Source organism: Gavialis gangeticus, unplaced genomic scaffold (assembly GCF_001723915.1).
Source record: "Gavialis gangeticus isolate Ggan-Ray unplaced genomic scaffold, GavGan_comp1, whole genome shotgun sequence".
In the NCBI taxonomy this organism is placed as follows: domain Eukaryota; kingdom Metazoa; phylum Chordata; order Crocodylia; family Gavialidae; genus Gavialis; species Gavialis gangeticus.
Genome location: NW_017728973.1, coordinates 45,765 through 56,061, shown reverse-complemented (window position 1 = coordinate 56,061; position 10,297 = coordinate 45,765). Strand labels below are relative to the sequence as shown.

Genomic DNA, 10,297 nt, shown 5'->3' with positions numbered 1-10,297 from the left:
CCCGTAGATGCAGCTGCGTTGTTTGCTTGTATTCCAATGATTCTTAAATGGCAGAGACCCCAGTCAAGTATCAGTGTACAGGCAAAGAGAAAGCTGTCCCAAGGAGTTTATGCTCTAGGCATAGACATCATTCAGTGGGTCTCTGCTTTCTTTTGTTTATTCATTCTAGTCATCATTTTAATGTTTTGATTTTCTTGCTGTAAGGTACCCTGAGTGTTTGTTGGGAAGAAGGCCTATAAATTGCATACCTAAATAAATAGGTTAAAATAAGAGGCAATAGCGTGAAATGATAAGTGAGTTAGGAGGTATAGGAAAACAGTTATTTCTTACCCAGAATCTCTATCCTGCTGCTACTTGAAAATTTAATTGCAAATATGTAAATCATTTTATGTCAAATGATGGTAACTCTTGCTCATTATTATTTCTCTTCACAGGTCTCTGTCAATAGTGAAGGTGAGCTATTTGTTTTTTCATGTTTAGATTGTACTGTTTTCCATAAAGCCATAATTTCATGGCAAGCAATGTCAGAGCTTCTTACTTGGCAACAGGAAGGATCTGCTTGTAAAAGGAAAATTTGTAGCAGGCTATTCTTAAAAGTCCTTTCAGTCTTTTTATTACTGTCTCTCTACTTCAGTAGTTTGGTTAGGAGCTAAAGAAATCCCTAAAAACACAAACAACTTTTATAATGACTAAAATTCTACGGGTTAGGTTCAGTGTTCAGAGGAATTACAAGAGGTGGGTGTAAATGAAGAATGTTCCACGTCTGGGTGTTGAGTGCAGTTGTGTGTAGTCTTCTGTGTCACTTCTATGGCATATAAATGCTACTGAATCCCCTGGGGAGTATGTGAGCTTTACTTCCTGATACGTGAGATCCTAAATACAGTATACTAAAATTACATGCTTGTTTCTGGAATGTAGAAACATTCACACTTCGCTTTTTTTCTTTTAGAGGAATATGAAGAAGCTTTGAAGGTAATTCTTTTTTGCCTTTTTTAATGCCTTTAAATGGATGCAACTGAAGTATTCTTGAATAAAAGAAAAGTGAAGTGGTTTCGCTGGTTGCATCTGCACTAAAGTCCTTGTATTGATTCAGTTTATCGGTGCAGATAAACTGCTTAGTCGTGAATTCAACAAAACCTACACAACAGCTGTCTCGTGTCCCAGCCATTTGTAACATAACTTTTATGTTGACTGTATTGGGTGGCAAAGAGCTCAGCTGACTGCAGTTTGGCACGTCACTTACTGTGTTGGTTTTGCAGCCATAACAGTGCAGTATAATGCAATCTCTTTAAGGGATTTTACATACTGCTTCTGAAGTGAAATGAATGGGAGGTGATTATCATGCACTTTATATTTAGATTGCGGCTAAATTAGGAAACCAACTTCAGATGAACGTATATGAAGAAAATCTTCCTCCAAAAGAAACATTAAATTCCTGTTCAGTGCAAGTGTGTGAAAATATGGGGTCAGAAAGAATGGCCGTGCTAAAGGATGGAAAGAAACCTCTCTCTCACTATTCCCTGCTGGCTCGGGCCATCGGGGAGAACATGAAGAAGACCACAACACAGGTAAGACTGTTTACTTCAGTACAACTAAATCAGAATAATTTCACTTAACAATATAAGAAAACCTTTCTCCAAAGGAAACGTTAAATTCCTGTTCAACGCAAGTATGTGAAAAAGCAGGGTCAGAAAGAATGACCATACTAAAGGATGGAAAGAAATCTCTCTCTCACTATTCCCTGCTGGCTCAGACCATAGGGGAGGACATGAAGACCACAACACAGGTAAAAATGATTTCTTCAGTACAACTAGAAGGAGTCTTAAACATTTGAGGTTAGATATGGTTAGATGTCCAAAATCTTTGGGCCAGATTCTCTTCTACCTATTAGACATTTAAGTATGATTGTAATCTACCCTACTTGAGTTCATAGGAAATTGTAAACATAAAGGTGAATGGGTTTTCCTGCTTGCTGTTTCTTGTGACTTAAAGGCTAAGATGGCTCTGTTACTGAAGTAGGCATATTAATGGTTTTTTTTTCCAGGGGCTTGAGGAGGATGAAATAAGATGTCACTTGGACATCTGAGTCCACTTAAATGCCTAATAGGTGGAACAGGATCTAGCATCTTTGTTTTCATAATTCTCTTCTGTGCTTCAGCTGTGTACAATGTTATGCTCTTTTCTTTTAGCTTCAGTGTGTAGTTCTACGTGAAATACTGAAAGATTCCTGCTTTTGTTAGCAAATTCATAGTCTGATTACTTAATATGCGTGTGCTGGCTTGCTTGTATTGTCTCTTTCTACTGTTTTTTCTGTGAATGGGTAACTGCTTAAAGTGACAGCATTTTTGAGAGAGAAGTATCCTGAACACTGCTCCCAGTTTACAAGAAGAAGTGGGAGATGTACTTGAAAGTGGTATATTGTGCTGCTTAATTTCTAATTCATTAGAGATTGTTATTTTAGGAAATAGCATCTATAATGCTTGCAATTTTATTTGCTCTACAGCAAAAGCTAAATCAAGGTGAGGCAGGAAGGACCAGTAAAAAGCCTCCAGAGTGGTTTACAAGCTACTTGGAAACAGTAAGTGTCTTCTGAATTTGTCTTTTCAAAAAGTTATGTAAAATACTGTAGGAAGGGAGGATAATTGAAATCACATCTGGTTTTTCACTCATTCCATGCTAGAATCTAGGTTGTATTCTGAACAGCCACTAGGACTTCATGGTGGTTGTCATCTCATCAAGTATGCACATAATATGGTGCTGCTTGTAGAAAATTCTGTTTGATCAGTTCTAGTGGTGTAATTTTGAGAACTTCCTGAGACTTGACCCATAGCACAATTAAGAAGTGCAAAGCCACTGAAGGTAACACTTCTAAGAAGTCTGGTATACTGTAGGTGTTCATTTTGTTTTGAGGAGCTTGTCACCATGCAAGCTCACAGGAGAAGAAACTACCTAAGAATTATAAGAATTAATCAGCTACTAGTTTCTGAAGCTGAAGTCATAAAAATGCCTAGAAACACAGAAATTTGTAATTTCTTTCCTAGAATGTATTATAATTTTACAAAAATATATTTTTCTAAGAAGAAAAACGTACATATTTTAGGGGCTAGATAATTTTAAAGCTTTTTTTTCTTTGATCAACTAACAAACCTGTGAAGGCTCTATACACAAAATAAACTGTCTCTGTATATGAAAAAGGGAGGTAAAATCATGACTTGAAGACAAATGGGGACCTTATGCTTGCTGGTCAGGAAGGTCAGTGCAGGTACGAAGTTAGCAGGGTCATATTAAACTTGTGTAACTTTCTCAGCCACCTTGCTTGGGAAACTGTGGAGTATTGCTAATAATAAGAAAAGTAAATTTGTCAAATACAGAGCCATGTGTTTTGAAGTCCCAAATGAGTATCTGATCAGTGAGATACTCACCTGAGGCACTTTACACATGCTCCAGGGGTAAGGGGAGGGCACTTTAGATTAGCTCCTGAGAGTGGCTCTAATTAAAGTGCTGACAGCATCTCATGTATTCAGCCTCCCTGTGCTTCAAAATGGTGGTGGAGCCCTTTAACTAAAGCTCATTGAGCTTGAGTTCGAGTGCCCTCACCACCACTTCGAAGTGTTGGGACATTGACTACACAAGATGCCAAGACTGCTGGGGTGTGCTAATTAGCAGGAATCCTGCGTGTCTACAAGCACTCTTGGTTTAGTCTGGAAGATGCAGGCAGAGGAAAAGGAGTTAGTTCTGAACACATCTGGCGTATGAATTGGGGATGATGGGAATCTTCAGACTGACTCCTAAAGCTGCCCATAAAGAAGTGTTTGTGACCAGCTTCTTATCTTCAGTTCAGGGAACAAATAGTTAAGGAAACTGTTGAGAAACTTGAGCAGAAGCTAAGTGAGAAGCTTGTTCTTCACAACCAGCCCCTGCATTCCTCCAGCAGCTCTCTTGCTACAGCACATTCAACTCTGGAGACACATTCAGCTGAAGGCCACCAGTGTGACTGGCTAATCTCCTGCAGCCACTGTCAGACCCGAATTGTAGGGATCCGCTACCAATGCAGGTAAAGTCTGATGGCAGGATATTTAGGAAGAATGGTGTTTCAGTGTTGATGGAATATGGATGAGAGTGAATATTATTTCAGTAGTAAAGATCACCACTCACGGGGCATAATCCTTATCCTAAATGCTCCAGTGCATGCCTTGTATAATCAGCAACAGTGCAAAAGCATGCATCTTCTTTATTATTAAATAGAGGTGCACCGATATATCAGTTGTGTATTGGATTGGCATTGATAAAAGGAAAATTAACATCAGCTTTTTTCAGCTGCTGTAGCTGATTAATATCACCAACAAATGCTGTGTGCATAATCGAGGCCCTCACGGTGAAGGAGGGAGTGGGGCTGGGGCAGGGGCAGGGGCAGGCACTTCCCAGCCAGGGCAGCAAATTGGGACCCCAGGGCCAGGAGCAGGATGGAGCCGGGGGGTGGCCCCCAGCTGCTGCATGCACCCTTGGGGGAGGGGCATATGCCATCCCCAGACTTGTGTGCAGGGTGAGGGCGGGCTGTCTGCTTTGGGCGTAGAACCAGGGGCTGTGACGGCCTCTTCCTGGTATGGGACTGGGAGCAGGGTGGGCTCAGCTGAGCAGGTGGGTGGCAGTGCTGGGAGGGCTGGCTTTTGGGGGGGGAGCTACATGGAATTTTGGGGTAGCTATAGCCCCCCCAAGTTGGTGTCGCCTGCCTGCCCCACAGCACAACGTTCCCAAGGGAAAGGCAGCAGAGAAGAGTGCCTGAAGCAGGGGCAGTGCTACAGGGGACTTTGAAGGGTTATGGCCACTCCAAAATTCCCTGCTCTTTCCCCCTCCGACCCCCATTGCCTCGCACAGCTGAGCCCACCCTACTCCTAGCCACCTCACAGAGAGAGCCAGGGTAGCCTCTGGCCCCAAGCCCACAGTGGGCAGCCCACCCTTGCCCCACGCAGAAATCCAGGGGAACACATGCCCCCTGTGCCTCTCCCAGGGGTGCACACAACAGTGGGGATCTTCTCCCCCTCCCCACCCTCTGCTCCCCCTGAACAAGTTGCCTGTGGCTTCATCCCACTCCTGACTCTGGGGTCCCATTCGCTGCCCTGGCTGGGCAGCCCTTGCCCCACTGCCTCCTTCACCATGGGTGCCTCGATTTACCCCTTTCCACCCTCTCCCCACCCAACTTATTGGCAGGATGCTGCTGTCCAAGCTGCTGGGCTACATTCCTGTAAATGAGCTATCAGATTTAGTATCGGCTGATATGGCTGGTTAATAATTTTTGGCCAAGAAAATCTTTATCAGTGCACCCCTATTATTAAATCATCTTTGCTGTACAGGAATATAAATGAGCAAAACAATTTTGAGAGATAGTAAGTTTGCTGAAAAGTGCAGTTTTAGGGCCACCATAAATTATGGGCTGTCATAAATTTTGGTTTACAAGGAACTTGCTAATAGGTGGTAAGTGCTCAATGGTAACAAATCCTATGTACTAGCAGACTCTGCTATTTGAGTTCCTGTAGATTTTGCTCTTAAGACCTAAACTGGAGCTGTAACAGTTGATTGGGTACTTCTTCCTGTGATTCTGTATCTGGGGTCAGCACCCGCTGGCACATGCCATAATGTGGCAGGGGAAGCCATTTTGCTCAACATGCCACAGCTGGCTCAGTCTCTGGGCAGGACCCTGCCACTGGCCATCTAACTGGGGCTGCTTGCAGCAGGCAACAGGGAGGCTGCAAGGAGTTGCAGTGGGGTCCATGGAGTCCTAGCTGAGCTCGTTACTGGCAGCGGGTTCACACACCTTGTAGGGATGGCGGGGAAGAGACTGGGGCTGTACTACCACAAAAAAGATTAGAACCCCTTGCAGCTCTCCTGCCATCTGCCCCCATCATCATCTTATAAGTTGACATTGGGAGTTTTTTTGGCACTCTGCCCAAAAACATTAGACCCCTGTTCTGTATGATCTATTTATCTTTCATGGCCACTAGGAGCAGCCAGGCTGTGACTCCACTAATTTTACTGCATCTGCCCTTAATATTTTTGGAAAGCTGGTGACAGCTTTGGTTTTCCCATTTCCTACAGTGTATCACAGTATGCACAACACTGCACTACAGTGGATTTGTACTATCACAAAACAATCTACAAAGTTAGTGAGTCATGGATTAGAGAAAAGCCAGGGTTAGAGGTGAGATGCTAAATAGGAAGTGGCTCTGTCTTTGAAGTTGGGTTGGAAGGGAGGTTCCAGCCATTGGTGTACAAAGTCTGAGTTGTCTTTGGTTATACCTTGAGGAAGGCCTCAATATGCGATTGTTTGTTTCTTTGGATAAATGGGGAGGCTATATCTGTATGTGGGATCTCCTTTCCTTCCTTAGTAGTTCTGTCTAGCAGGGTAACCTTTTGCCTTTCCTCCTTTGCAGTTTGTGCCCAGCCTACAATATCTGTGAACTGTGTGAAGCAGGGACATATTCTCATGATCCTAATCATGTATTGTTAAAGTTGCGGAAACCTATACTCTGTACACCTGAGCATTACAGCCTTGGCCAGTTCTCCCCTCGGCTCCCTGCTACTCTGGAGCAAGTTAGGTAAGTCTTTAGCTGCCTCTGTTACTGTAGTACTCTTCTGGTCCACAAAGTAAAAATGCCTGTGTTCAGATTTCTTTTTAGGTTTTTATGATTTGGGATTATGAAAGAGAGCAAGAAATTGATAAATAGTATCTCCAGAATATGAGGTAGATGAGTGAGCACAGTTATGTGATACAGCAGCCAGCCACCTTATAGGTCTAGAAGCTGTAGTAGCTGGGTTTTGCCGCATCCCTTTACTGTAACAAATGTTAATGTCTTCTGCAAGTAAAGTGTACTATTTATCAGCTACTATAGGTTTCCTTCCCTTTGGAGGGAACACTGCTGTGTTCCATGAAGGTTCCCTTTAACTTCAACCAAAAACAGAATTCTAGTCCAAGTTCTAGTTCAGTTGGTAACTCTGTATTGTGAAGACCTGGCTTCCTTTCTTTGCAGGCTCCAAAAACAGATGGACAAAAGATTTCTAAAGGCAGAAAAGCAGAGATTAAGAGCAGAGAAAAAACAGCGAAAGGCAGAGGTCCGAGAGCTGAAGAAACAGCTCAAGCTACACAGAAAGATTCACTTGTGGAACTCAGTACATGCACTGGAGACACCCAGTTCACCTGCTGTCAAGCCTGAGAGCCTGAAACCCAATGGTCTCATGTAAGGGTTGCTAGTACCCAGATTTATTTATTTACTTATTTTTATCTGGCAGTTAGACTCCACGAGAGATTTGCTGTAGTAAAACCCTTGGAAATTAATTCTGTTTGTCAAATCTTCCATGGTTCCAAGTTCTAATAGTTATGTAAAGCATGTGTATCTGGGAATAGCTCTCTCTCCTTTGACATGTATTTGTGGCGTTGTATAGCTGTGTTTAGTGTGACAAAAAGAGTCCACATATTTACGCTGTTTGTCATGCTGAAAAATGGCAGATGTGTGTAAAGCTACAATTTCAAACTGAAAATAATGTCATGGGGAAAACATTTTTCTATGACAAACTTAACTTGTGGGCAGGTCTTTCTCACCTGCAGCATCCCACAATGCTCTGATCTTCCTCTCCTCTTCCCCACTTTCAAGAAACTGTTGGGCAGTCCTGCAGGGACCTACTACCAATGCCATGCTTTGCAGAGTGCTGGGTCTTGTTTATGCTTTGGCAGCAGTAGCAGCACAATAGAAATCACCACCACCACTGCCAGGACCCTGAGAAAAGCTGGGGTTCTGGCAAGGGTTGCAGTGATAAAATAGGCAGCCTGTCATCCATTGCCGTGACAGGGCTGCAGTGCTGGCAAGGACTGATTGGGTAGCAGGGACTGCCTAGTGGCCTCTGCTGCTGTAAGTGGCTTGCAAGCAGGTTTGGCTTATGGGGCTATAATGGCAGCAAGGGCCTGTTTGGGGCAGTGGAGAGTGACTATCAGCTCTTGCCACTGGGATGTGGGCAGCTTGCATGGCAGCAACAGCTGATAAGGCTGAGTCTCTCTAAGCAGGCTGAAGGCTTCACTGAGGGAATCCCTCCTCATACACTAAAGCCCCTAAGGAGTAGACCCTGTCACTCCCTGGCTGAGATTGTGCCTTTGTAGCAACTTTGTTATACGCCCTGCATGTGTATATGCCATATTGTGTTCTTGTAGCATTACAGAAATAACATGTCAAAGGTTTCTGTGTGTATAGTATAAACTGGCATCATCATTTTTAACAAATTTTTAAGAGAGAATCTTTCTTCCCATTCTCTTACTTGGCCCCTATTGGCCTTTGTTTTGAGTTCTTTGCGCACACCTTTTTTGCATGGGACCTATTTCATGAGATTAAACTTGACTCTTCATGCAAGAAACCTGTTGTGAAGGTACAGGCTTAAATGTATATTTTCTCAGATATTCATTCCCTTAAACATTACAGAAGTATATTTCTGCCTTTTTGATGCATAGCCCAGATCCAGTTTTTAAAGCGAGAGCTTTAGGGAAGCCCCCCTCACACTTTGCACTGTGCATGCAGGCTTCCTCCCAGCTGCATTGCATATGCAGAGATCCCCACCTCTATTGCACTATGGACTTGGTACTCCCCCCTCCCTACACTGCATGAGGTGCCCTCTGCACCACATACATGGGTGCTGCATATGCTGGTGGCCCCCCACCTCTTCTTCCTGGCCATGGGCCTCCCTGGGCCACCGCTTGAGATGTTGGCTGCTGTCCCACCCCTTGAAATGTTGGTAGGTAGTAAATGCTTGTGTAGGGGAGAACCTGGGAGGAACTGTAGCTGCGTAGGAGCCCAGGGGCTGCAGTTTAACTCCTTGCAGGCTCTGGCCCACAGGTTACCAGTTAAATAGCCCTTGCTCACTATAATTGGTTACTTAAGTGTGGAGGGAAGGGAAGAAATGTACCTAATTTTTAACTTCTTTTTGATCAATTAGATGTTGTATTTCAATGTCAGATGCTTTTCTTAATCTTTCTTTGCTCACAGACTGGTAGTGTGTAGTTGTTTGAGCCCCTTATGAGGAGAAAGTATGGCACCTCATTGAAAAGCAATGATGCTTTTAAGCCCAGCTGTTCAGGAGTCCAATACAGGCTGTTGCTCAGTCTCTTTGATTCAGCATCAGGAGGATAAAGTCCCTTTACTCTCTGTGGAATACAGACAAGCACCTAATATAATTATCTTATCTAAAAATAGGATAAAGGGAATGCTGTTACTCCTTCAGGTAGTTTCTGACCTTTTTGAGCCAACGTTAAAAATAAGAGACTGTGTTTTGGTTTTTTTAAGGCATCCTTTGAAATGTAATGCATGGCCTGAAATTTTTCAAATGGATCTGTAGCTGAGCCCACTGGCAACTTCTGTAGTTTAAATAGTTTTGGCCTTTGCAAAAATTTTGTAACACGAAGCTAAGAAATTAAGATGATACATTTTTAATCGGAGCATTGGTGTCTAAGTGCTTTGAAGTTAGGCCAGAGTGCTGTTAAATAGAAGCAGATCAGCTGAAAAATTGAGAAATAGCACATAATTTAGCTTGGTGTGTGCTTCTGTGTTGTTAAAACTAGTGGAAGAAACTTGCAGTCAAAGTATCTTATTTAGAGCGCCTTTTAATCAAAGAAAAACAAATAGCTTAAATAGTGGGGTTTTAAAATTAACTACAAACTGAGAAGGATGACCAGAAATGCATCTGCCTAGTTAATTCAGTCCAGTAACCTCATGTACTTTGCTGTGTGCTTAGGACTCCTGTACAGCCCTGCCCAATGGTTGTCTCTACTCTGAGTGCAGCATTTATTGATGAGAATTTGCCAGATGGGACTCATCTACAACCTGGAACAAGATTCATCAAACACTGGCAGATGAAGAACACTGGCAGTGTGGAATGGAGCTTGGACACAAAGGTGCCTCCCTTTTTTGTTATTAGTTTATACTGAATATAAACTTAAACTCCAGTAGCTTAATTGGGAAGTTTTGGAAGGGGAATGGTGGCTTTTAGGGGTGCACCAGTAGAGATTTTTGGGGCCGATAATGATAGCCAATTTTTAAGGAGGCATATCGGCTGATACTGACCCAATTTCCAATACACAGCCTGGCAGCACGGAGAGTTGCATGCATCTGGTAAGTCTGTTGTGGTGGAAGGGGTGTGAGGGGGCAGATCAATGCCCTCACAGTGAGGAAGGTAGTGGAGCTGAGGCTAGAACAGGTGCTGCCCAGCTGGGGTGGGGAGTAGGGCGCAGGACAGCTATAGCTTGTCTGGGATGGGGGGGGGG

At 43.4% G+C, this 10,297-nt stretch overlaps 1 protein-coding gene across 3 annotated transcripts in view; it reads left to right on the top strand.

Moving 5' to 3' along the window:
* Nucleotides 1-10,297, top strand: part of NBR1 (NBR1, autophagy cargo receptor) — a 58,793-nt gene that overhangs the window by 19,201 nt on the left and 29,295 nt on the right. For 2 of the 3 annotated variants that reach the window (XM_019505417.1, XM_019505410.1), the window contains exons 4-12: nucleotides 435-453; nucleotides 950-972; nucleotides 1,359-1,568; nucleotides 1,643-1,786; nucleotides 2,504-2,578; nucleotides 3,837-4,054; nucleotides 6,429-6,593; nucleotides 7,026-7,232; nucleotides 9,769-9,928. In XM_019505417.1, coding sequence (XP_019360962.1) covers nucleotides 435-453; nucleotides 950-972; nucleotides 1,359-1,568; nucleotides 1,643-1,786; nucleotides 2,504-2,578; nucleotides 3,837-4,054; nucleotides 6,429-6,593; nucleotides 7,026-7,232; nucleotides 9,769-9,928 — 1,221 coding nt within the window. The remainder of the gene's footprint in view (nucleotides 1-434; nucleotides 454-949; nucleotides 973-1,358; nucleotides 1,569-1,642; nucleotides 1,787-2,503; nucleotides 2,579-3,836; nucleotides 4,055-6,428; nucleotides 6,594-7,025; nucleotides 7,233-9,768; nucleotides 9,929-10,297) is intronic. The other variant, XM_019505424.1, reaches the window with a different exon arrangement.